The sequence below is a fragment of the Physeter macrocephalus genome, chromosome 20 (genome assembly GCF_002837175.3).
Source record: "Physeter macrocephalus isolate SW-GA chromosome 20, ASM283717v5, whole genome shotgun sequence".
Taxonomy (NCBI): domain Eukaryota; kingdom Metazoa; phylum Chordata; class Mammalia; order Artiodactyla; family Physeteridae; genus Physeter; species Physeter macrocephalus.
In genome coordinates this window covers 96854742-96881692 of record NC_041233.1, presented here as the reverse complement: position 1 = coordinate 96881692, position 26951 = coordinate 96854742, and the positions used below count along the sequence as shown (strand labels likewise).

Genomic DNA, 26951 nt, shown 5'->3' with positions numbered 1-26951 from the left:
AGCCATGGCCGCTGAGCCTGCGCGTCCGGAGCCTGTGCTCCGCAACGGGAGAGGCCACAACAGAGGGAGGCCCGCATACCACAAAAAAAAAAAAAAAAAAAAAAAAAAAAAGAAAAAGTGAATGCCATGGAGTCAGCAAAGCTTTATCCTCTAGTGATCATCAACTTATTCCTGGTAAAAAGAGCTGAACAGTACGTATGGGGCACAAAAGAATAGGGAAGACACATGAAAAGTTTTTAAACATGAAAAGTGGCTGAGGGTACACATTCCAGTGCACCACTGCCTCCTCCCAGCAGCTACGGCCCCAGACAATTTGACGAACCAAGGAATTTTCTTGTAATTAGGATAGAGTTCCTATAGCAGAGACATTGTTTACACCCCCAGCTTGTGTCCTCACCTCCTTTCCTATATCAGCGTCAGTAGTTGTTGCTGTTGTTACGTAACACCGTGCGCAATGCAGTGCATTTACTGTACGCGTCCAGAGCTCTCAGTTCCTTTTTATAATGAACCTATGTGATAGCCTGTATTTTTCTCTGAGGAAACTGAGGCTCTGAGAAATTAGATAAACTGTCCAAGATTGCACAGCTAGCAATGTTTACAGCTAAGACTTAAAGAGGAGAAACACTAGTTTGACTTTCAGGTGAAACGTATTGAGTCACCTCTCACTGCATTTCTGGAATTACATCATGTGTAATACTGATCCAAGAAGGTCATTTGTTCTTTCTTGTCCAGTCCTTTTCAGTCACCATTTGCTGACTCCCCTGAGAGTTTATAGCTAGCTCTTCCAACACTTTCCAGATGACAAATCGCATCCTCCTAACAGCCTGCCATCTTGAAATTAATAAGGACTTCCATTTCCAAATAGTTGTTTTCGAGTACATTCTTCTCCCCACCCAGGATCACCAAGATACATTCAATTAAATAGGAATTGCCCTTCACGTTTGTCGATAATGAGGCCTCCCCCTGGGGCTCAGCATTACTGTCCCAAATTTGGGCTGGAGAAATCTCAAATGATGGCATTCACCTAGCATCTGGTCCACAGTTCAGTTAGGTACTTAGAAAATATTTGTTGAAGATGTTGACAGAGATGTGATAAAATTTGAGAGAAAGTAGCGCTGACTAAATTGACATTTTTGCATCCTGTGGGCTTTATTCATTCATGCTGGCCCTGAACTGTATTTAAGAACTAGTTTAGTCTCTTGCTGTTGTTAACTGGACGCTGGTCAGTTATTTCATCCAGCTTGTGGCCTCATGGTTCAACCCTCTTAGAAAAGATTTTATTCAGTGCCATCCTAGAGTGTGCAGGTGGCATTGTCCTTCATTGGTAATGTGGGACCTGTGTCGCCTCTGAGAGCACAGAGGGACCAAGGAAAGCGGTTCTTGCAACAAAAGTTTCTGGAAGGGGCGTTTTGTTTACACAAGTTTTACTCTGAGGTCACTAGATTATAAAAGTGGATGAATCAAGGAAGGCAAGTTTAGAGAAGAGGGAACAGGAAAGCACTTTCGGAGTTTTCTGTGTGGTATCAACTTTGTTACCCACGGACAGGAAGTTCTGAGTGTTCTGATTGATGGCTTTGTTCCAATAGGTTTTTCACAGTTCACAGTAATTGGCGGTATGAGGCTTTTCATATTTAAGCGATTGATTTCTAGCCTCCTGGAAGAAATGTTAAAACACCTCAGCACAGGGCTTCCCTGGCGGCGCAGTGGTTGAGAGTCCGCCTGCCGATGCAGGGGACGCGGGTTCGTGCCCCGGTCCGGGAAGATCCCACGTGCCGCGGAGCGGCTGGGCCCGTGAGCCATGGCCTCTGAGCCTGCGCGTCCGGAGCCTGTGCTCCGCAACGGGAGAGGCCACAGCAGTGAGAGGCCCGCGTTCCGCAAAAAAAAAAAAAAAAAAAAAAAAAAAAAACACCAAAAAAAACCACCTCAGCACAGAGAAATGTTGAAGCAGCCTTGGCCATATCCATCAGCATTGTGGTGCTGAGATACCGATACTAAGTAAAGACAGTGATAGTGATATATCAGGCATTCAGTTCACTTTTTAATACTATGAAGTGATGGTCACCACAGTGCCATAAGGGATAGATGTCCTTACTCTTTTGTGTCTTCCTCCTTATTTTCCAAGTACCATTCAGAGGCTGGAGCAGGAATAATTTGGGAAAGCATGTTCATGTAGGGGCTTTTATGGCATTTACCACACCTGCGATTCGGCTACCATAGCCCCTGGGCTTTGACAGCCAGGAGGGGGTAGTGGTGGTAGTAGTCAGTGCCCAAGCCACCTCAGTCAGGAAGGTGGGAAATGATACACACAGCTCCCTCTAAGTCAATTGATGTGTTCAATTTTATAATTGCAATTTGAACTTGAATTTCTAGGAGCCCAGATTATAGTATCACCTGAGAAACTGTAAAATTTCTATCTGTTTATCTCTAGAGATGATAACATTTTACTTCAGTAGGTCTTTATCATTTCTCTTTTAGCCTGTGGGCTGTACCTTGTCAGTGATCGGAAAGGCCCCTTGAGAAACACAATGTTAGCATAAGCTAGTGCCATATTTTTTTTTTTTTTTCCAAAAGATGGATACATTTTCTTGAGTTCTAGAAAGTATGCTTGGAACTTTTTGACATAGCCATACATATTTAACTCAGAATTATTTTCAGGATAGCAGACTGCAGACTAGGATTGATCTGACATGAGAGAAAACCAGAGAAGGAGGAAGCAGGGGTGACAGGTTTTACCAGTGTGGCCCACACCCACCTCTTACCTGTGCAGCCAGGATATCATGCTCTGCCCATGGCTTGTGAATATTCTCAGCATTCCCCGTGGATAAATCAAGGGCAAATAGCCCAGGGCCAGCCTGTGAACATAGATGGGGATCCAAAGGGGTGGGTGGGGGCCGGGGAGGGCTGCTGAGCTCATAGAGCAGGAGAAGGGAAGGGATGAGAGCAGGAGCTCAGCTCAGACACACAGCTTCATTCAGAAATTGCTCAGACGGCCCAGGGGCCAGCGTGCTGTTGTATGTGTGTGGATTTGTTGTTATCTGTACTTAAAGGTGTATTTTGAGGTTCTGCTTTATCAGTTCCCTAAGTCAGCTGCAGTCTCTTGAAAACTGACAACCTATTAAAGTTTCTGCCTTTTTGCCTGGGCGCGGAGCCTGTGCAGAGTTAGACTGATATTTCCTTAAAAGTCGAGGGAATGTGCTGAATTTTAAACCATTTGGGTTATTTATTTCTCAATTTTAAATGCTCTTTTGTAAAATTTATTTATTTATTATTTTTTAACTTTATTTTTTAAAATATATTTATTTATTTTGTTTATTTATTTTTGGCTGCATTGGGTCTCCGTTGCTGCGCGTGGGCTTTCTCTAGTTGCGGCGAGCGGGGGCTACTCTTCCTTGCGATGCGCGGGCTTCTCACTGCAGTGGCCTCTCTTGTTGCAGAGCACGGGCTCTAGGCGCGTGGGCTTCAGTAGTTGTGGCACTCGGGCTCCGTAGTTGTGGCGCGTGGGCTTAGTTGCTCCGCAGCATGTGGGATCTTCCCAGACCAGGGCTCGAACGTGTGTCACCTGTGTCCCCTGCTTTGGCAGGCGGATTCTTAACTACTGCACCATCAGGGAAGTCCTTTAATTTATTTTTAATATCAATATTTATTTATTTATCTATGTGGCCGGGTCTTAGTTTGCGGCACACAGGCTCTTTTAGTTGCGGCACGCAGAAGCTTTTTAGTTGCAGCAGGCGAACTCTTAGCTGCAGCATGTGGCATCTAGTTCCCTGACCAAGGATCGAACCCGGGCCCCCTGCGTTGGGAGTGTGGAGTCTTAGCCACTCGACCCCAGGGAAGTCCCTACATGCTCTTGATAGTTAATAAATAAGTTGCAGGCACTTGGAAATATCAATTAAATTTAACAAACTTTGATTGAATGTCTTGTGTGTGCCAGACATAAGTGCTGGGAGAAGGAGATTACAACTTGGGGAAGGAGAAAGCTACAGAAATAGATCATTTTCAATGTAAGTGACAGGTGCAGTACTCAAGGTACACATGCTGTTATGGGAGGGGTGGGGAAGGGTATTTGGTCCATCCTGGATTTTTTAAAAAAATATTTATTCAATTAATTTATTTATTTGGTTGCACCAGGTCTTAGTTGTGGTTCACCGGCTCCTTAGTTGCAGCACACGGGCTCCTTAGTTGTGGCATGTGAACTCAGTTGTGGCATGCATGTGGGATCTAGTTCCCTGACCAGGGATCAAACCCAGGGCCCCTGCATTGGGAGCGCAGAGCGTTATCCACTGTGCCACCAGGGAAGTCCCCATCGTGGCTTATTTAAGAGAGCAGCGTGCCTTAATGGAGACTTCTCTTGGCAGTACCTGCTCCAAATAAGAATCTGGAAGTATACGTTAGTTCAGCATTACTAACTGTCAATGAAGTGTACATTAAAATAATGGAGAGATTTTTTTGTTTATAAAATTGCCTTTTTTAGTTTTGTTTTTAATAATAATTCCCAATACTGTCATATTAAAAGTTAAAAATGTTTCTGTATCTATTGGGAATATCTATTGAAACATTTCAACACAGCAAGATGTATCAAGGTCTTTAAAAATGCCCATCACCTTAGACATAGTTGTTCCACTCTTAGAATTTACCTTAAAGAAAATCAACGTATGCAAAGATTTATGCCTAACACAGCATTTATCAAAAATGATGAAGGTCTGCTAGATAAATGTACTAGACTAGCCACTGGGGATACCACGGTGAGCAAAACAGACACAGGTCCTGCACTCAAGGAGCTTATCGTTTAATAAAATAGTTCTGTAGATTATCTCTATAGACTAAATAGAGATATATCCAAGCAGCAGTTTCATTAAAAAGACACCTATGCCTGGCTGTGTTCTTGTAAACGTACCTTTCCCTTCTCTTCCCTCAACAGATAATACATGTATGCCCCCAAAAAGGTGAGTGGCAAGTGGAAGTTATGCTAAAATACCTTTTTTTTTTTTTTGGCCGCGCAGCACAGCTTGTGGGACCTTAGTTTCCTGACCGGGGAACAAACCCGAGCCCTCTGCAGTGAAAGCACAGAGTCCTAACCACTGGACCACCAGGGAATTCCCACTAAATGTTTTTTTCCTTAAATGTTTTTTAAATGGAGGAAGAAATTTCTTTTCCTTTCTTTCTACTCCCGCCAACATTCTCAGTCAAGCACAAGTTGTTGACATTCCTCATCTGCCATCTCTGTGATCCAAACCTGTAATTTCTCGTGTCTTCTTTCGCCCTTACTTAGTGTTTATATATACATAGTATGTCTCCTAACTAGTTTCGTAAAACTTGCGTCAAAATTACCTTATGAATATGCTTCTCTTTTTATTATAAATTTAACAAATTAAGTATTCATTACATATCATCAGTGCCAGAGAAGAAGACCAGAATTGTCGTGTTCTCAAAATAACCTCTTGGGTTATTCATCTGCCCTAAAGTAGTGTTTTGTTTCTGTTTTGTTTTTGAAGGTGGTGACCTGTCTTTTCTAACTTAGAAAGTTAAGCTTTACAGAAAACCCACCATCTTAACAGTGGGTAAGAACGTGAGCTCTGGAGCCCCACTGCTTGTATTCAGATCATGGCTCCACTCCTCCCAGCTGCGTGGCCTTGGGCCTGTCGCTTCATCTCCAAGCCCTTAGGTAGCATCCTGCTTTTGTGACTCAGAGTAATAACAGCAGTACCTCATAAGGATGTTCTGGCGAATAAATAAATAGGTTCAAGTCTGGGAAGTATTTTGCACAAAGTATGCACTGTATAAATATCCTTATTATGACCATTTGTTATGTGACTAGTCCCATAGATGGCCACACAGCCACTCTTATGTACAATTCTGAAATCCCTTTATAATTAAATTATCTACCACAGATGGAAAAGGCTCTTTGGGCAGCAGAAGAGGCAGAAGAAACATTTTAACTGACAGTGCAGTTCTGGACTAGAAAAGAGGAAGAAGGGGGTGTGCTGTGTAAAAGGGAGGGTTTATTCCTTCAGGGAATATTTGTTGAGTGTCTCCTTTGCTCCAGACTCTGTGAAAGGGCACATTAGTGAATATAGCTAGTAGTGTTCACTCGTAGGGAATAGCTAGTAGTGACTACATGAGAGTATTCTACCCTCATGAAGCTCACCTAGGTCTCTAGCAGAGTGGAGCTGGGCGAATGTTTTTATGTGGTTTATATATATGAAACCAATGTTTCCTGGAAATAGAGCTCCCGTTAAACATCCAGATTTGATTGCAGTCAATTTCTTAACAACCGGCTCTCAGAGAGATACCCTCAAAGTTCAGTTGCCGTGTCTGGGAAGGGAATTGCCTGGGGAAGCTCTGGGTGACCCTCAACCCTGCAGTTGCAGGTCTCAGGAAGGAAGAGCTATGAAAATGCCCCATTGTGATGAGCAAGAGTAGATAACAGTGGTGACTTCAGTCAAGTCCCCGGGGGAACAGTTTTCTTCCAGCTTATTATTCTCTGGGTTCCCTTCAACTCTCAGATCAAGAGTCAGATCCTTTTAAAACCATGGGTTGGAAGATATTTTGGCATGGGACCAGCTACACAGTAAGGAAAGAACAGGACCTTGAGAGCTTGGAGGCATGGCAGAATATCATTAACTGGGCGGGGAGGTGACTCTGGGCCAGTTGAATAAAGACCAGCTTGCTTCTGGAATTTCCTTGGCATATTTTGTTGGTCTGGGTTTGCCTGCAGGTTTCAAGGGTTGCTCTAGGAATGTGTGTTATGAGAGAAAAATGTGAGTGGAGAGATAGCGGAAGTTATTAGGAAGGCGGTTTCAAAGTCCAGGTGGGAACATGCATTTGAGTGGTAGAAGTAGGGATGGAAGCGAAAAGATAGTGAGAAAGGCACAGAGGGAACGTCATCAGTGTGGAGAGGCAGAGAAGTGAAGGGTCTGGATTCTGGATGGAGATGACTTTGATCCACGCCCTGGTTCTATCGGTCGCTGTGAGCCAGTGGGCTAGGTGTTGAACCTGTGTGCCTCTCTTTCCTCATAATGTAAAGGGGCTGGTGTTAGTACCTTCCACAAGGGGCACTAGCACGGTGTGTACCTTCCACAAGGGGCACTAGCACGGTGTGTGGCACATAAGATATGCTCCGTAAACATTAGCTACTTTACTACTGCTGTTACCCTTTATTGTATTAGCACTTAGCAGTGGTTTGGATGTGGGAAATGAAGGGGGCTTTGGACCTGAATGAATGGGATAAAGGGATGTGGGGAGGTAAGAAGAGGAATTGATTTGTGAGTGCGTTTTTGTATGAGTTGACTTGGACGTGTTTAGGATGTCTGCGTTGGAGGGGAAATCAAAGCTGTAGATTTATGAATTATCCTAAATAGAATTAGTAATTGAAGCAAAGAAAGTGGCCAAGGATGGGATTAAAGAACAGGTAGCGTGGAGGAGGACTGAACACAGACTTGATTTCTCCTGGTGTCTCCTGCGCTTAGTACGGTTGGTTTCCGGTGCAGAACACAAAAGCTACAGTCGCGATCTGTGCTGAGTGGCGCTGAACACATCCTTTGAGATTTTCACCGAATCTTTTTTTTTAAAACATCTTTATTGGAGTATAATTGCTTTACAATGGTGTGTTAGGTTCTGCTGTATAACAAAGCGAATCCACTATACATGTACATACATCTCCATATCTCCTCCCTCTTGTGTCTCCCTCCCACCCTCCCCATCCCACCCCTCTAGGTGGTCACAAAGCACCGAGCTGATCTCCCTGTGCTATGCGGCCGCTTCCCACTAGCTATCTGTTTTATATTTGGTAGCGTATATATGTCCATGCCACTCTCTCACTTAGTCCCAGCTTCCCCTTCCCCCTCCCCATATCCTCAAGTCCGTGCTCTACGTTCACCAAATCTTTTGATTCTTCCCCTACACTTACCTTCTTGGAGAGCTAATGAAGTATGTGACCTTTTGTGGGAACCAAAAGTTTTCTAGGGCTGTGACCACAAATTCCCAGCAATTGGGTGGCTGAAAACAACAGAAATGTATTCTCTCACAGTTGAGGAGGACAGGAGTCTGAAATCAAGGCATCCGCAGCGTTGGTTCCCTATAGAGGCTCTGAGAGAGAAAGCGTCCCATGCCTCTCTCCTAACCTCTGGTGGGGCCGGCAGTCCTTGGCGTTCCTTGGCTTGTAGGTGCATCATTCCAACCTCTGTCTCCGTCTTCACCTGACCTTCTTCTCTATGTCCTCTCCTCTTCTTCCCCCGTTGCGTGGCTTGTGGGATCTTAGTTCCCCGACCAAGGATTGAACCCGGGCCCTTGGCGGTAAAAGTGCGGAGTCCTAACCACTGGACCACCAGAGAATTCCCCTCTCCTCTTCTTTTTTTTTTTTTCCTCTTCTTATAGGAACATCAGTCATTGGATTTACCTGACCCGCCCATCCAGGGTGAGTTCACCTTGAGATCCTAAAATAATTACGTTTCCAAAATTTCTGTTTTCAAAAAGTTACATTCTGAGGTTCTGGGCAGACGTGAATTTTGCGGGGGGACACTGTTCAGACCTCTGCAGGAGCTATGTGCACTTTGCTCTGCCACAGAAACGGGGAATGGGCTATAATCTTAGCCCTCACACCAGAAGAGCATGTCCTAATGGGATAGTCAGTCCTCAAAAGAGTGGGCCTCTTAAGGCTGGTTTTTCAAGGGTTTACTTAACAAACTTGAATCAACTACTTGCAGAGGTATGTGAGTAGGAGTTGATAGCTTAACAGAATCCTTGATTTATTTTTCTTTGGAATTTTTCATCAACCTTGGGTCTTCTGTGTCATGGCTGCTGTTTTTTCTGGCCAAATTCTTTATCTCTCAGGCAAGCTCTCCTGGAGGACTCTGTCCCTGAGTTTGTTCTAGTAAACTGAGTATGCTAAAAGCTAGAGATGAAGACCACCTGCCCTCCAGGGGCCTGTCACCACCACCAGTAGTGGGGACATCCGCATGTCAGGGAGGACAGGATGGCATGTGACAGGGAGCCTGAACCATGGGACACGAGACCTGGATTCTAATCCCAGTTCAGACACTATGAGTTAGCTGTGAGGCCTTGGATAGATCTTTTCTCATCACTAAAATGAAACACCCATTCCTTCCCCTTTCTCCAGAGCTTTTAATGAGGATCCAGAATAATGAGGTACAAGCTCTCAGCAGCTGTGTATAAAAAGTATGAAAATAGGCGTTATTAAAACAGGATTGAAATGTAATCTTATTTAAAAAGTAGCATTTGCATGCTCTCACAGTCATCCTCTTTCAGTAACTATTTCCCTCCCACACGGAATTGAATTAACCTAGAATTTGTTCATTTCCTCCTGAAGGGCAAGGTATTTTTTTTTTTTTTCTCCATTCGTTTTATCAAGTATGAGCAAGTGGTTGACTTCTTGATAGTTTCTGGCGTAGGCACCAGGGTAAGCAAAGAGTGAACACTTAGAGCCCTGGACGTAACCACTGTGACAGGAGGTACAGAATATGCAGCAGAGCACAGAGGAGAGTGATGGCTCCCACCCAAGAAGGCCAGCGTCACCTCCCCTCCACCCCCAGGGAAGTGACATCCAAGTGGAATCCTTTGAAGAATGACTAAGAGCTAAGCCAGGTGAAAGGAAAGAACACTCCCAGCAGAGGGAAAAAGAGTGTACTAGACCTAGAAGTGGGAAGAGAACCGTGTATGGTCAAGCCAGGACAATGGCTGATGGATCCTAGACCGGGAGGGAAAACCAGGTGAGAGCCGGGTCTGGAGAAGTGGGCGACGATGGCAAGATCATGCGGGGTCTTCTGGGCCATGGTCACATCCTGTCCAGAGAGCAAAGAGAAATCATAGAAAGGTTATTTAAGCAGGAGAGTGACATTACTAAATTGTGTATTTTAAAAGTTGACCCAGGTGTAGTGTGGCGGCCAGGAGGACCATTTCGGTACCCAAAGTGATGATAGGATAGATTCAGTAGGACCTTGGTGAAAGACTGAATGTGAGGGAAGGTGGGGTGACTTCCGGGTCACCCTGGCTCGGGCAACTAAGCAGCATCTTTTACTGAAATCCGGAACCTAGGAAGACAGGCCATTGGAGGGAGTGTGTTTCATTTCGGACATGTCGAGCATGAGAGTGCCGTGGAATATTTCCAAATAGAGATAGCCAAGAGACAAAGTTAAATACTGACTTAAAAGTTCTGGGACCTTGTGTTCGCAACTATCCTAAGGTTACGTCCATTAAAGATTCTCCTTGCTGCTCTTTATCTCAGTTGTTTCTAAGAGCCATTCATCTTTATCCGTTTCAGTGTGACCATAGACTGGAAGCTTTGCCTGTCTGCATCCTTGTTTCCTTATCCAGATGAAAGGCAGACGAGGTGATCTTCGTGCGCGCTTTTGGTTTAAACATTCATCAGACTTTGTGCAGTTCTTTCTTTTCAAAGGGATTGGAGGTTGGACTTGGGGAAGTTTCTAGTCTTTGTTGGTTCGAATTCAGTTTGAACTCTCCTGGTTGCATACTCTTATGCTAAGAAAAAGGCCTATTCAGATGTATATCGTGAGCCCTCAACCACATTATCCTCAGAGGTGCAAAAGGAGAAAAGGGTGTAGCCGGATCTGGCGCCAAGGGAAAGGATCGACCCAGCCTCTCAGGAGGGTCAGATTAGGCCCAGACAAAAGCCCTGGCCTTCCGATCTCTTTCTCCTCACTGGGGCCTGGCTCACTCTGGGTGGTCAAGAGCCTCTTTTGTTAGGGGACCTCAACCCCCTCCCTGACTCCAGCTCATCCCCGTGGGCCTAGGGCAGCAAACTTTCTCTTCTTTTTTCAGCCTTCCCGTCCTATTAAGTCGGAGCAGGCTGAGCAATGACTCCAGAAGGTGAAGGCCACCTGAGCGGTGCTGGCACCTGCCCCTTCCACCGGGGGGTCCTACAGAGGGCTTGTGCTGGGGAAGACCTGTCTCTAGCTGCTGTAATTTTCTCAAGACCACATTAGCAACAAAAAAGAGCGTACAGATGCAAAAAGCTTAGGCGGCTCGCTACCCTCTTCCAACAAAGGAGAGTGTGTGCCATTTTGGGGAGTCTGCAGCCTCATGGTGAAATGCAGGCGTCCACGAGGGCTGCTTTCCCACCGGTGTGATCCTGACCGGGGCCGGCTGCCTCTGCTGTGCCTGTGTGGTTCTGTCACTCGTGGGTGGCCCTGAGCTAAATAAGCAAGGGGTGTCAGGCTGGGTCTGCTTTGACCCTCCAATTTCACTCACAAAACAAGTCCAGGATTATCGCTGTCATTTGCATTTTCTCTCCTGGAGGGTTTCATTCATGTATTCAACAGATACTATGTAACAGGTACTATCCTGAGCACTTTGAAAGCAAAATGCCTAACACTTTACTCAAGCAGCTCATAATAGAATAAGAAAGACAAGTAGGAAGATAACAGAGGTTCTCAGACTTAAGGCATGCATCGCTGTCACCTGGAGGGCAGAATTTCTGGTTTAGTAGGTCTGGGGTGGAGCGGAGAATTTGCATTTCCCCCATGCCCCCAGCTGCTGCAGATTCTGCTGGTCCTGGGAGCGCCTGTGGCAGCTGCGGTGCTGAAGGGAAGCTATGGCTTGGGAACATGGGGGAGGGAGTGAATAGCCCCACCTGGGTTGTTTACCTTCCTGTTATTTTACCTGCTGTAGTGCTTGGGTCAGATTTATCAACACCTCTTTGCGAGGCCATTCAAGCTCTCTCGAGTTCTCCGTGGGCCCTCCAGGGGCTCAGGGTACCTTGGCCACTGAGGTTCGTCAGGAGAGCCTATTTCGTTCCCTCCCAGGTGTTTCCTTGTTCCTTCTTTCTTGCCCACCCGGCTCTGGCTACTCATGGCTCACCCGCCCGTCCTCTCTCACCTGGGTTTCCAGGAGCTACAGGAATGAATTCGCACTTCCGAGATTTTGAAGGGGAGCTTACTTTAAAAACCGGTCCCTGGGTGAGAGCAGCTGTGTAGGAACGGCTTTCAAGCTGTTTTCTCCGGAACCCTGGTGTACTTTTTGGGGACACAGCAGGGGTGGAGGTCCTCCAGCCATTCCCCAAGACCACCGGCAAGTCAGCCCAAACCGCTGCACCTTTAGTAAACAAGAGTTTCTGGGAAACACGTTTGAAGAAGGGTTCCATCGTTTTTATTTTTCACTTTGAAGATTCTTGCTCAGAAACACTTGCTCTTGTTTGAGCCTGCTTTTGCCCCATTTTTTTTTTTTTTGGTGGATATGACAAATACTGCAAGGATTGAGAAATTTTAGATCTAGTTCCTATGGATATTCCCTCAGTTCCTTTAACAAAGAAAACGGTGTATTGGTGTGGGTGTGTGAGTGTGTTTGTACACACCATCTTAGGAAACGTGGAGTGATCTACATTTTAGTCATTTCCTTTATTTATTTATTTTTTTTTGTGGTACGCGGGCCTCTCTCTGTTGTGGCCTCTCCCGTTGCGGAGCACAGGCTCCGGACGCGCAGGCTCAGCGGCCATGGCTCACGGGCCCAGCCGCTCCGCGGCACGTGGGATCCTCCCGGACCGGGGCACGAACCCGCGTCCCCTGCATTGGCAGGCGGGTTCTCAACCACTGCGCCACCAGGGAAGCCCCTACCACTGACATATTTTGAATACATCCTCCTCCGAACCGAACCGTAACTCCAGATTTCATCCCGAGAGGAGATGGAAGAAGGGATTTATCCCGTGTGCGTTTCCCCTAGTCTCTTTTAGGCCTCTGCTTCACTACCTGACTATATACTATTACTCTGCAGCTTTGGGTTTAGAGGATTTGGAAGCAGGCCCCCCATTCAGCTGGGCTAGGTTTTATGCAAATATCAATCAGTGAGTTGTCTCCAAGCATCTGTATAGGCCCAGTGTGAAGTCATGCTTTAGGATAAAATGTGGAAATGTATGGAAATCATAAGTTCCATCAGGCTGAGATTGAAGCCCAGACTCTATCTCTTTAGGATCAGATATCTTAAAAGACACACATTTTAAAACCTTTCTAAAGGAAGCCCCAGCGTGCCCTGCAGCCAGCCTCACCTTTAGCCAGTCAGGCTGCAGGCCAAGCACAGCCCCTCTGACGCTGTTGATGGTCTGCTGTCACAGTGGGGCTGGGCAAGCGTGGGCTAAGAAATTCGTTGTGCTAGGTCTTGAGACTCTTGCCTTAAAAAAAACAACGACGACTCAGTGTCTTAAAATAGCATGGTAGCTGAAATAACAATAACAGCAACAGTAATAGCTTGCCATTCCTGAGAACGGTTGTTTGTATAAAATAAAATCTGAGGCATTGGTTCTGGCGGTAGTTGGTTTCCACGAGCTGGGCTCTCACAAGAGTTGCTGCTCTAATGGACGTCATGTGGTCTCATCACGACAGGAAACACGGGGGTCTGTGAAGCGTTCTCTTAACCCCTCTGTAAGGAATTTCCTTACAGAAACTGCAGACACCTACACACCCTAGAACTGGAAGTAGGTGGTATAGACCTGATCATTTTAAAGAGGGCTGTGATGCTAGTATTTCCCTCTCCAGATAATTACTGTTAGTCTGCTCTTTTGGCCTAGGCTTCCCAGCCTAGACAGGCCATCTGTGTTCCCATCACCAAGTCTTGAGGAGGTCGTTTCAACTGCCTTGTTGAGAGAGGGAGGAGTCGGGGCGGCCGCATATATAACCCCACCTTGTGGGCCTCCCCGGCTGCCCCCTGACGCGTCCTCGTCGGTCAGCTCTGGACCGTCTCTCAGCCTGTTGGAAGCTCTTGCATGCATGGCGACAGGAGCCATGCACACACCCTGTCCGCTGGCGCAGGCGCGCACACGGCCTCAGCTGCCTTCCGCTGGGTCTGTAGAGCAGTCCCCACGTCACACTCAGCAAAGCGGTTTTCTGTGCCTAACCCCCTTCCCACGCTGAAAACCCTGCACTGGGGGAGATGGGGGAGACCTAGAATGCAGGCCTGCGCTGGCTTTAGATGGTGGGAGGGAGTAAAGCGACTCTCTTGACCTTGGGTCACGTGCACTGTACACTTCTGGGACGTCCTGAATGGCACAGGCACCGATGGCTTTACCGGGTCACCTTTTCCTGACTTCCTCGGTGGTCCTGGGGAGCATCCGGGCCTACTTGATGTCAGACTTTGACAGGTGATAAAAGCACGTATTGAGATCGCTGCTTCACAGGTTCCAGATTCAGAACTATTGACTGAGGTTATTTTTGCCTTTGCTGAGACGCTCCCTTGTGTGTTTGCTGTGACTTTAATGGGTTGCTTCCTGATCCATTCTGAGGCCCGGCACTTGCCCTTCAACCTGGCAAACTGCAGCTTGACCTGAGTGGAATCGGAGGTCCACGAGGACCATTTAGACCAGTCAGTTGGCAACATGACTCATCTTTTTTCCCCTAGAAAATAAAATCCGTATAAACAGCAATTGTGAATCCTCCTTATTTGGATCTCTCTGGAGCTTAACTTTAATCAGCATACCCCAGGCTTTGCACTTCCATTCTCTGAACTTTTAACGCCTTAAATGCCCGCCCTGTAGGCACAGTGTCTGGCCTTGTGCTTCTAAACAGAAAATGCTTGATGATCCCGATAGTTGTCAATAGTAATTATGCTGATTAACAGAAAAGTCCTCCAGTCCTTCTGGTCTGTCGCCGCCCTGCCCGTCGGCCGCTGTTCTCCCGAAGGCTCTGCGGTGAGTCTTCGTGGGAGATCGCCTACTAGTTCTCTTTCTTCCTCTTTTCCTCGGAGGACCCCATGTGCTGTTGGGTGCAGGAAGTCCCCGCTGTTCGTGGGTTCCCCCGAGCTACAGTTGGAAAGACATCAGAGTGTCCAGGGTGGAGCCCGGGCCTGAGATCTCAGCAGGCCAGACAGGAAGCAGATTTCTTGCCTTTTTTTTTTTTTTTTTTTTTTTTTCCATTCACTCACAAAACAAGTCCAGGATTATCGCTGTCATTTGCATTTTCTCTCCTGGAGGGTTTCATTCATGTATTCAACAGATACTATGTAACAGGTACTATCCTGAGCACTTTGAAAGCAAAATGCCTAACACTTTACTCAAGCAGCTCATAATAGAATAAGAAAGACAAGTAGGAAGATAACAGAGGTTCTCAGACTTAAGGCATGCATCGCTGTCACCTGGAGGGCAGAATTTCTGGTTTAGTAGGTCTGGGGTGGAGCGGAGAATTTGCATTTCCCCCATGCCCCCAGCTGCTGCAGATTCTGCTGGTCCTGGGAGCGCCTGTGGCAGCTGCGGTGCTGAAGGGAAGCTATGGCTTGGGAACATGGGGGAGGGAGTGAATAGCCCCACCTGGGTTGTTTACCTTCCTGTTATTTTACCTGCTGTAGTGCTTGGGTCAGATTTATCAACACCTCTTTGCGAGGCCATTCAAGCTCTCTCGAGTTCTCCGTGGGCCCTCCAGGGGCTCAGGGTACCTTGGCCACTGAGGTTCGTCAGGAGAGCCTATTTCGTTCCCTCCCAGGTGTTTCCTTGTTCCTTCTTTCTTGCCCACCCGGCTCTGGCTACTCATGGCTCACCCGCCCGTCCTCTCTCACCTGGGTTTCCAGGAGCTACAGGAATGAATTCGCACTTCCGAGATTTTGAAGGGGAGCTTACTTTAAAAACCGGTCCCTGGGTGAGAGCAGCTGTGTAGGAACGGCTTTCAAGCTGTTTTCTCCGGAACCCTGGTGTACTTTTTGGGGACACAGCAGGGGTGGAGGTCCTCCAGCCATTCCCCAAGACCACCGGCAAGTCAGCCCAAACCGCTGCACCTTTAGTAAACAAGAGTTTCTGGGAAACACGTTTGAAGAAGGGTTCCATCGTTTTTATTTTTCACTTTGAAGATTCTTGCTCAGAAACACTTGCTCTTGTTTGAGCCTGCTTTTGCCCCATTTTTTTTTTTTTTGGTGGATATGACAAATACTGCAAGGATTGAGAAATTTTAGATCTAGTTCCTATGGATATTCCCTCAGTTCCTTTAACAAAGAAAAAGGTGTATCTTCAAACAACTTGCAGAATTTTCTGTCGGGGACTATTCAGCACGACACGCATTACTGCAGGCTAAATGCCGGGGTCAGAGCTGGCCCAGGGGTGCAGACTTGAGTAAGACCTGGAATGTGTCGTTAGTAACCCCCTCCCTGCCGTCCTCACCCAGTTCTCACCAGCACAGAGCATCACCACTGACCTTTTTTTGCACGAACCCGCGTCCCCTGCATTGGCAGGCGGGTTCTCAACCACTGCGCCACCAGGGAAGCCCCTACCACTGACATATTTTGAATACATCCTCCTCCGAACCGAACCGTAACTCCAGATTTCATCCCGAGAGGAGATGGAAGAAGGGATTTATCCCGTGTGCGTTTCCCCTAGTCTCTTTTAGGCCTCTGCTTCACTACCTGACTGTATACTATTACTCTGCAGCTTTGGGTTTAGAGGATTTGGAAGCAGGCCCCCCATTCAGCTGGGCTAGGTTTTATGCAAATATCAATCAGTGAGTTGTCTCCAAGCATCTGTATAGGCCCAGTGTGAAGTCATGCTTTAGGATAAAATGTGGAAATGTATGGAAATCATAAGTTCCATCAGGCTGAGATTGAAGCCCAGACTCTATCTCTTTAGGATCAGATATCTTAAAAGACACACATTTTAAAACCTTTCTAAAGGAAGCCCCAGCGTGCCCTGCAGCCAGCCTCACCTTTAGCCAGTCAGGCTGCAGGCCAAGCACAGCCCCTCTGACGCTGTTGATGGTCTGCTGTCACAGTGGGGCTGGGCAAGCGTGGGCTAAGAAATTCGTTGTGCTAGGTCTTGAGACTCTTGCCTTAAAAAAAACAACGACGACTCAGTGTCTTAAAATAGCATGGTAGCTGAAATAACAATAACAGCAACAGTAATAGCTTGCCATTCCTGAGAACGGTTGTTTGTATAAAATAAAATCTGAGGCATTGGTTCTGGCGGTAGTTGGTTTCCACGAGCTGGGCTCTCACAAGAGTTGCTGCTCTAATGGACGTCATGTGGTCTCATCACGACAGGAAACACGGGGGTCTGTGAAGCGTTCTCTTAACCCCTCTGTAAGGAATTTCCTTACAGAAACTGCAGACACCTACACACCCTAGAACTGGAAGTAGGTGGTATAGACCTGATCATTTTAAAGAGGGCTGTGATGCTAGTATTTCCCTCTCCAGATAATTACTGTTAGTCTGCTCTTTTGGCCTAGGCTTCCCAGCCTAGACAGGCCATCTGTGTTCCCATCACCAAGTCTTGAGGAGGTCGTTTCAACTGCCTTGTTGAGAGAGGGAGGAGTCGGGGCGGCCGCATATATAACCCCACCTTGTGGGCCTCCCCGGCTGCCCCCTGACGCGTCCTCGTCGGTCAGCTCTGGACCGTCTCTCAGCCTGTTGGAAGCTCTTGCATGCATGGCGACAGGAGCCATGCACACACCCTGTCCGCTGGCGCAGGCGCGCACACGGCCTCAGCTGCCTTCCGCTGGGTCTGTAGAGCAGTCCCCACGTCACACTCAGCAAAGCGGTTTTCTGTGCCTAACCCCCTTCCCACGCTGAAAACCCTGCACTGGGGGAGATGGGGGAGACCTAGAATGCAGGCCTGCGCTGGCTTTAGATGGTGGGAGGGAGTAAAGCGACTCTCTTGACCTTGGGTCACGTGCACTGTACACTTCTGGGACGTCCTGAATGGCACAGGCACCGATGGCTTTACCGGGTCACCTTTTCCTGACTTCCTCGGTGGTCCTGGGGAGCATCCGGGCCTACTTGATGTCAGACTTTGACAGGTGATAAAAGCACGTATTGAGATCGCTGCTTCACAGGTTCCAGATTCAGAACTATTGACTGAGGTTATTTTTGCCTTTGCTGAGACGCTCCCTTGTGTGTTTGCTGTGACTTTAATGGGTTGCTTCCTGATCCATTCTGAGGCCCGGCACTTGCCCTTCAACCTGGCAAACTGCAGCTTGACCTGAGTGGAATCGGAGGTCCACGAGGACCATTTAGACCAGTCAGTTGGCAACATGACTCATCTTTTTTCCCCTAGAAAATAAAATCCGTATAAACAGCAATTGTGAATCCTCCTTATTTGGATCTCTCTGGAGCTTAACTTTAATCAGCATACCCCAGGCTTTGCACTTCCATTCTCTGAACTTTTAACGCCTTAAATGCCCGCCCTGTAGGCACAGTGTCTGGCCTTGTGCTTCTAAACAGAAAATGCTTGATGATCCCGATAGTTGTCAATAGTAATTATGCTGATTAACAGAAAAGTCCTCCAGTCCTTCTGGTCTGTCGCCGCCCTGCCCGTCGGCCGCTGTTCTCCCGAAGGCTCTGCGGTGAGTCTTCGTGGGAGATCGCCTACTAGTTCTCTTTCTTCCTCTTTTCCTCGGAGGACCCCATGTGCTGTTGGGTGCAGGAAGTCCCCGCTGTTCGTGGGTTCCCCCGAGCTACAGTTGGAAAGACATCAGAGTGTCCAGGGTGGAGCCCGGGCCTGAGATCTCAGCAGGCCAGACAGGAAGCAGATTTCTTGCCTTTTTTTTTTTTTTTTTTTTTTTTTCCATTTTGTATTTACCATTCTCCTGCTTAGTGTTTGGGGGACCGAAGCCAACAGGTTACTGAAAGGATGAGAGCGACTTGACTTCTGACGTTGATTGGGGCGCGGGGCTACCCTGGGTGTTTGGTTTCTGACTTGGAGCCAGCTGTTCGGTAACCACTAACTCTTCCCTTATTCTTTTCTTGCAGATGAGCTCACAGTGCCTGCACTTTACCCCAGTAGCCCTGAAGTGTGGGCCCCGTACCCTCTGTACCCGGCGGAGCTAGCGCCTGCTCTACCTCCTGCTTTCACCTACCCCGCCTCACTGCATGCCCAGGTAATTCATACCCATCGGCCACGACTTCACTCCACCAGCAGCCCTTTCAAACCTGGTTCCCCAGGGCACACCATACAACTAACCCCTATCCAGCTAACAGATCCGCCTTCAAGAGATTACTGATCCCCTCTGAATCAAGCTGACGCTCCTCCAGGACTCCCGAGGACCGTCTGACAGCAATGATATCACCCACTGCCTGATGTTTGCCCCAAACAACACCTCTCTCTTCCTTAATGATCTCACCCTCATATCACACACGAGAGACTGGGCCCAGGTCACCTCCCCAGCCAGCTAGAGGGTGTCACGAGAGCAGAGACGTGTGTGCCTTGCCGTGGAGAAGGGCTGCAGAGGAAGGCGTGCGCTTGTTACAAGAGCCACCTGTCTGCGTGTGCTCCTGTGTACTGAGGTCTCTTCTCTTGTGTTCTGGGCGCTCTAGGCAGGAAGGAGCAAGCTGGGAGCTTCCAGGTGGAAGGTTATGTGCTATCATACATACGTGAAAGAAGAGATTAAGGGTTCCTTTTTTCCATTTTTAAGAGGCCCTGTAGAAAAAAGGAGGTACAATATAGTGTCTTAAATGTAATTATAGGTCATGGTAGAGGTATCTCTTCTGACCAGCTTTCTTTCTTTAGTTAAGAATAGCCTGAGCTTTATAAACAAACTCTGCTGTTTCTTCACAAAGATTACTGTCTACCTCCCAGCCCTTTCTCTTCCCTTGGAAACGATGTTTCTCTTAGCTTTGCTTTTAGTACAAGTAGTAGTGCTGAAGGTTAGGATTCAGTGTGATGATCAATGATAACAAATAAGATAGAAAGAATATAGCTTTCGTTTGTCTTACTGCATGCGTAACTCCTCTAAAAGCAGGAAAGCCTGTTTTTAAAAAATTACCAGCCTGAACAGGTGGGGTTTTTGTTTGATTTGCTTAGTGTTTGTGTACCAGACTGGATGAAATAAACAGCTTCCCAGAAAACCCTTCTGAATTAAAAGTCTTATGTCGTCCACAACTTACCCTGTTGTGCAAGACACCTACAAGCGGCCCCAGCGAGGGTCTCCCAGGCAGGCTATGGGGTCGGGAGTGTTCTTAGCTGGACCTCCTTCCCTCCTCTCTCAGCTGAGTTGTTGATGCTTCGTATGTGCACGGACAACCCAGCTTCCCAGGGACCGTGCAGGCAAACTACAAAGAGAAGGGCTTGGTGCCTGGGCCTCAGAAGCGGTCACCCTTTGTGTTGGAAGAAGGGGGCAGAAAGTAGTACAAGTAGTGAGGAAAAAGGTGGTGGTGGGAGAGTATTTGGCACAGAAAGCAAAGTAACGGGGGTTCTTCCGAGACTGATGACCCAGTTTCTGGATTCGCGGTGCTTTCTGCTTTTCCTTCCCTGTTGCTTTTTCCACCTTTGTCCGCGTCAGTGCTTGGTCACCCTTGCGACGGCAGGTAGCGGGGGAGGGTAAAGGGAAAGGAAACGGGCTGATACCTTCTGCTGAGTTTTCAGAATGCTCGTGGTGACCTTAGATTATTTTGTAGATGCCGTGGAGCAGCTCAGAAAGTCCCCTCTGTTTGTGGCTCACCCCCGCCATCTGGGGATAGGTTGATCCACCTCTTCCTCTTCCTGGACTGCCTAGATACAGATCAATTGACAACTGAGGCAAATGTTAATAATACCATGAAATGGTGCCAAGTTTGCCTAGTCTTCTAAATATCCATGGCTTTGGTTAATCAGCACCAAAGCCTTTCACCACTGTCCTGGAAAAGCAGGAGTTGACAGTGGCCAAAAGGGACTGCAAATGGTGGCTTCTGGCCGTGATGTCTGGGTAATTTGCCCTTGCTTCATTCATATAATGGATGAAATCAAAAGTCATTCTGGGGATACGGTGGGAGAAGGAGCTAAAAAGTCTTAAGAGATCAGAAAGCCAAGGCCATTGTGAGAAAGGATGAGGAGAGACAGTGCCAGGGTTACATGGACTCGACCGTTAGGCTTTACTGGGATGTCTCGCCCATGGTGGCACCTTCCCCGTGAGCTCTTCCTTGACCTTGAGGCTTTCCCAGCCCGGAATCCACTTGGTACTGCCACATCAGTCCTAGAGCTGGCGGGACTCTCTTCTGATACCAGTGAGATCCTTATGCTTCAACCCTACTTCTTGTTTGGGGTCATTCCCAGTGCAAGCTTGGGTTCTGTATCCTAAAGACTGATGAACAAATATGGTCGTTTAAATGTCTTTGTCCAGTGTGAGAATCTTAGAATGAACTGGGAGAGGCTTGACAGATCAGCTGGTCTGACCCATTTTACAGATGAGGAAACAGACTGGAGAAGAGGAGAGAGTTGTCCAAAGTCGCAAGTGGCTCTGCCATGACCAGAGCCAGGTCACCTGACTCCCAGCTCTTTCCACACCTCAGTGCTGGCTCACCAAAGACTAATTAATTCTTTGATGGAATTTTGGAAAGGCCTTGTTCCAGTGACTCCTTGGATCTTTCTTCTCTAACTAGATGAGAAGCCTGTAAGAAGAGACTTGCAGACAGACGAGGGAATCAAAACTTAACCTTCACCCAAAGGGCCTGACAGATTTTTTTTTATTAACTGGAGGTAGAGCAGAGGGGAGACCAAAATGGAGCGTCCTCTTAGTGGCTAATTCCATTTTGGTTTTGGAAATCGTAGTATGTCTTTGGAGATCAGCTTTTAAATAATTTTGCTTTTCTTAGTGATGTTGTGCTCTGTTTTGAGACGTGGATTTTCTTTTTCTTCTAGTGTTTCTCTCCTGAGGCAAAGCCCAACACACCTGTCTTTTGTCCACTTCTCCAGCAAATTAGATTTGTCTCTGGGAATGTGTTTGTAACATATCAACCTACTGCAGACCAAAGGGAGCTCCCATGTTGAATTTGCTTGTTAGCTATTTCTTCCCCCTTCTGCAAAAACTATTTCTTGGTAACATGTGAGATTTCAATAAAAATTTTAATTAGAGAAAAAACGATCTCAAGTAGACTGCAGCGTTTTGTTTTCATGCTGTTGTGATTTTGGAGCTAAGATGTTATCTCAGATTTTGGGAGAGCTGGGCCCATGGCACTCAGCATACCTTATATGTGAGCAGGACTCAGCATCCCAGGGAGACTTGGTCGAGAGCCGAGGCCTCGTTGCTGCTCCTGTCTTCTTGGGCTCCTGAACCCTCAAGAGCTGCATATTGGAAGATTCTCATTCTAGCCACCATGTGTCACATCTGCCAGGAGATCTCGCTTCAACAAGGGTGGAAGTGTTTTCCAGTCTGTCTGATCCAGAAGGAGAACCCAGGAGAGACAGAAATTGTCATCGGAAAGGAGTTGCGTCATATTTCTGCTTCTGCCCAGCTTCCACCTGTGGTCGTGTGCCTGCATCTCTAAGTTGAAGATGCTTATGTGACATCAAATCCCATTTTTTAAAGAATTATTGGATAACGTAATCGGACTGTCAGCTTCAGTACTGCCTTTTTACTTTTAGGGATGAAAGAACATCTATTTCTAAGAGCATCCGATTTCTAAGAAGATGGTTAACATTGTAAGAAATGATCGTCCAACTTACTTTCACCGTCATTGGTATTCGAAGTTTATTAAATATATTATGTGAGTCGCTGTGAACAGCAGAGGAAGGTTTCATTCACGACTTTTAGGAAAGTTATGCTCCGAAGAGAACGCCCAGACAGTTCCTCTCACCTCATATTCACACATCTCTGGGTTCATTTTTGCTTTTAGTCTTGTTGCTGCTGGGGCTGAGAGAAAGCCAGTAAAATGCACTGTCCTCACGACACTCTAGAAACAGTACTATTTACCCTTGACCAGCATCATACTGTTGGGCCTGAAACCTTTGCAGGTAAGTGGGACTGAGAGAGCAAGTCCTGACTGCCTGTCCCTTCCTCGGAGGCCTCAGTGGCCCTGACGAACAGCAGACCTCCTCCCAGGGCTGCTGTGCAGCTTGTGAATGGAACGCATCACCTGCACGGAAACAAAAGGTTTTAAAATCATACCGCGGACTTTCCCGGGGCGAGACGTGCCCCGAGGGAGGTCCCTTGTGACACACTGGAGAAAATTTAAAGGCTAAACCTAAAACAAATACCAGAATGAACCATGGGAGAAGACACAGGCAGATAGGGAAGCGAGATCGTGGAGGAGAGAGAAGCCTGGGATGGTGTACGGGTGGCCTGACTGCGGGGCCCCCGGCCAGGCGTTCTCTGCGCAGCGTCTAAGAACTGCGTTTGTGAACTTCTCTTTAAAGCACATCTCATTAGGCATCTCCTCTGTCCCTGCGTCCCATAACGAATACTGAGATGAAGGAGGAGGTCCCGGCCGGCGTCAGTCTGATTTAAGTACAGAGGAGCCGGTGGGAGGAGCCGGTGAGAGGTAGCGTCCGAGGGTGCAGGGAGCAGGGCGGGCGTGAGTGCGGCCTCGGGGCGAGGGCGGCGTGCTTCCCACCCAGGCGCGTGTGGGCACCCGGCTCGGGAAGGACTTGGATTTCTCAGCTTCTCCCTCCTGTTCAGAAGGCAGTAGCCGCTGCTGCAGGGGTGGGCCCGTGAACAGAGCCCACGGGAGGCAGCTTGAGCCCCTCGCTGGACGGCCAGCGTGTCGGAGGGCAGGGCGGGGGCAGGAGATGCGCGCCCTGCTTGTGCGTCTCCCGCGCGGCATCCACGCTCAACCCGGACGTCCTCGTTCTGGAGGCCCGGCCTTCCCAAACGGGTATTGTCCGCCTGCAGCCCGGGGCTTGCGACCGGCACAGAGACCACAGCTTCGAAGGACCGCAGCGCTGTCTTTGAGGCCGTTCAGCTCAAGGCTTTGAATTGTTTTCAGCCATGAATGCAACTATTAATCCTCTGACATTTACTTTTCTCTCTAAACCTGCAGCTCCGGTGAAGGTCAGAGGGTGGGGAGAAACCGCTGCTTGGTGTTCCGTCTCCTGCATGCACCAGCCTTGTCTAGTTCCCTGTTTTGTTTGGCTTTCTGGTCACCTAGGAGCATCTGGCCTAACTCGCATAGGAGCCTGAAGGCAGGCGGGGCAGCCTCCAATGAGCACAGGACCCCCTTTCTTCTCCCAGCCCCTCTCCCCCCACCCAGGGTGGGCTCCTTCTCTGCCTGCCCCTCAAGGCCTGGCCTCTGCTGGGGCTACCTGGTCAGACACAGGCGTTGCCATTTACACGACCTCCACTGAACAAGCTCCTTAACCTAAAGTGGGGCTAATCGTCCCTCGTGTTAAAGCACTTAACAGGGTGCCTGGCGCACAGTAAGGGCTTAGAAAGCGTTAGCCTTTTAAGGAGCATTTGAATCTTCAAGGAGAAGAAAGCCCAGGACTGGCTACCCACGAAGCTGTGCCAGTTCAAACACTAAGGAAATCTAGCGTGTCTTGACACCGATGGGGCCGCAGAGTCCTCAGGGCTGCAGCCAAATGAAAGGCCAGAGTCTGGAAAGAGTGAATGAGGAATAGGTGAGCAAGAGGAGGCATCGAATGACAGCCACCGCCACCGCCGAGCCACGGCGCCTGCCCTGCGTCCAGCAGTGTGGTCTCTGCGGCTTGTGCCAGCACTGGGAGAGCTTGTCTCCCGGAGGAAGTCCCTACCGCCAGGCCCGGACACGCCTGTCGGAAGAAAACCTGTCCCTGACAGGAAATAGATCAGGAGTGGGAAACAGCTGGGTTCCCAGAGAGACCAAGTGGTTCGTGCGTGTTGCTTAACTCAGAGCTGTTGTCCCTGAACTCTTCAGCTGCTGGTCACCCGGTCTGTTCGTCCCCGGGCTTTCTAGCTCATCTTCCTACAGTCCTTCCGCTAGGGCTCTGCCCAGCCTCATTTCCAGGCGATGGGGTTACATTTTGTGCCTCGGGGGGATATTATTCTCGTCATAGTCCTGTGGCTGAACCAACCCCCAGGGGGGCCAACTCCTGGCCAAGCAGATTCTCTGGCCCTTTTTACCCTCTCTGTCCCAGCCATCCCTTCCCTCCCCTCCTCTGCTGTCTGGTATTTGAAGAACTAAGGATCCTCTTAATAAAGCAGCGACACAAACCTTGACCCCGTCCTCACTGGCCTCTCAGAAGCAGTCCAGAACCATCCCTCCAGAGCTGTTGGGTCTAGTTGTTCCTTTGGCCAGAGCTGCTGCTACGCCACGGAGGCCCAGCCTTCCCCATACGGGGCGGCTTTCCTGACTGGGGGCGGCGGCAGGGTTGCCTTCATTTGGTGCGCTGTGTTTTCCGGGTTTCTTAAGCGTGTTCCGTTTGCTCCTCTGTAAAGCTACGCTCCCTAGATGCTGTGTGTGCGCTCCCCGACCTCATGAGCAGGGAGAGCCCATCCCCGAGTCTCAGCGAGTCTCCCCTGTAAGTGCTGTTTGTGAGCCTGCCTCCCCTTTGGGATTATTAACTGCCGAGCGGTCCACCCGTACAGCGGGATGTGCCGAGGGCCTGGCGTGTGATCGGGCCCGCAGTGTTTAAAATCCAGCAGGTCGAATTTTAACGACAGTTTCTATCCGTTCTGCTAACTTTGGGATTTTAGACAAGTTTGTTTGTTTGTAACCTCCCTGAGCCTCAGTTTCCTCATCTATAAGTAGGAAGAATGAACACTTGTTCTCGGGGGTTATTTTGAGGGAAAGAGTAAAGCGCTTGGCATAGAGTAGTAATTACTGTTAAAATAGCTCTTTCATTCCTTTTTCTTTTCTTTCTTTTTTTTTTGTTGTGGGGGCGGGTCAGAACTTCAGGCGTGGCCCAGAGGCTCCTGAGCAGCTTTGTAGCTTAAGAAGCAGTTACGCTGCAGGGACTCAGGACTGGTACCCCGCCAGCAGAAACCTAAGGGTCCAGGCTTTACTCTTTGGTAAAGAAGAGGAGCAGCCGGAGCCGGGCCAGAGGGCAGCCTGTCGCTGCGGTGTGAGCTGGGGGGGGGGCTCAGGTGGGGTCAGCTGGCCGTCCGCCCAGGCTGTTTGGCCTCCTTTGGTGGGAATAGTCACCCAGATACCATCTGAAAGCACGTGAATTCTAACTGCTTCGGACCCAGAACCAAGGCTACAAAGAAACTTTGGAAATGTAAAATGTAGCCTCCATAAAAAGAAAGTGAACTCCGTGAAGCAAACCAATTGTGACAGGGGTAGAAAGGAAAATCAGCTCCAAATGGGATCATGTTTTATTCACGATTTGTGCTGCCAGTGAGCAAGGCCAGAACTCGGTGACAGGATGGCCAAGTGGGCCAACCCAGCTTCAAGACTCATCGGCTCTGCGGCGAAGTGCTTCTCGCCTCACCGAGCTCGGCTCCTGGAGATCTCTAATGGCCCTTGATAGCAAACATAGTTAAAAATTAACGGTCTGACAAAATTAAATATGGATGACAAGCAACCACTGTGGACTTCATCTGACACAGGGTGTTACATGCTTGGGTGCCCTCGACCCGAGTGGCGTCTTGAGTGAATTTCTGGGATGTCTGAGCACATTTCACCTGCCTGTTTGGAAGCAAGAGCCTGGTTTGTGCTTGGGACAGATGGGGAAAGAGTCTAAAAGCCCAAGAGAGAAAATTAACCCTGAAGGCTTACGTTGAATCCAGCCCAGCCTTGATTGGTCTTAGCAGGAGGTACTCACAGGCCTAGGACCTTGCTTTTGAGGTCTAGACCTTGTCGCTGCCTGGGCTCAGACCTCAGCACCGTCCCACCATTCAGGCTGGGAGATCAGGCCGGGCTCACGGGGTTGGGCTGGGGCGTGGCCTTCTCCCCAGCTCTCCGGGTGGGTCAGATGGCAAACTTAAACCTTTGAACCGGTTCGTGTAAATCTTGACATTTTGTCTAGGTGATGGCAACTTGTTTAATTCCCCTAGGCAAGGAGTATTGGGTGCTAAACAAGTAGTGTAAAGAATGCTGATTGCATTTCGTGTCCTCCCTGTCTGCTAAGAAAGAGTGAGGGGGCAGAGGGGACCGGTGGGTGTGGATGTTCCTTTAGACGGTGAGCCTCACGGGCCTCATGTCACGAAGTAGAGGAATTCCTGGAAAGTGTGCTTCCAGCTTGGGTGAATGCTTTATTAGAAATGGGGAGGATTGCTATTTAAAAGAACCCTATAATTAGTCCCATAAAGAGGATCATCTTTTTTGTATTGCAATTACCACTCCAGTCTATTTGGTGAGTTTGGAGTTTCTGGGACCGGAGTGTGCTTCTGGCTTGGCAGCCTCTCCTCAAC

General features: G+C 48.4%; 1 protein-coding gene across 4 annotated transcripts in view; it reads left to right on the top strand.

Annotated features, from left to right (window-relative positions):
• RBPMS (RNA binding protein, mRNA processing factor) overlaps window positions 1-26951 on the top strand; it is a 196758-nt gene that overhangs the window by 152540 nt on the left and 17267 nt on the right. For 2 of the 4 annotated variants that reach the window (XM_024131534.3, XM_028481132.2), the window contains exons 6-7: window positions 18682-18809; window positions 21545-22636. The exons of 1 other annotated variant lie outside the window; for it this stretch is intronic. In XM_024131534.3, coding sequence (XP_023987302.1) covers window positions 18682-18809; window positions 21545-21673 — 257 coding nt within the window. In that variant the 3' untranslated portion in view covers window positions 21674-22636. Of the gene's footprint in view, window positions 1-18681; window positions 18810-21544; window positions 22637-26951 lie in introns of those variants that run through there. One more of the 4 variants, XM_055081137.1, reaches the window with a different exon arrangement.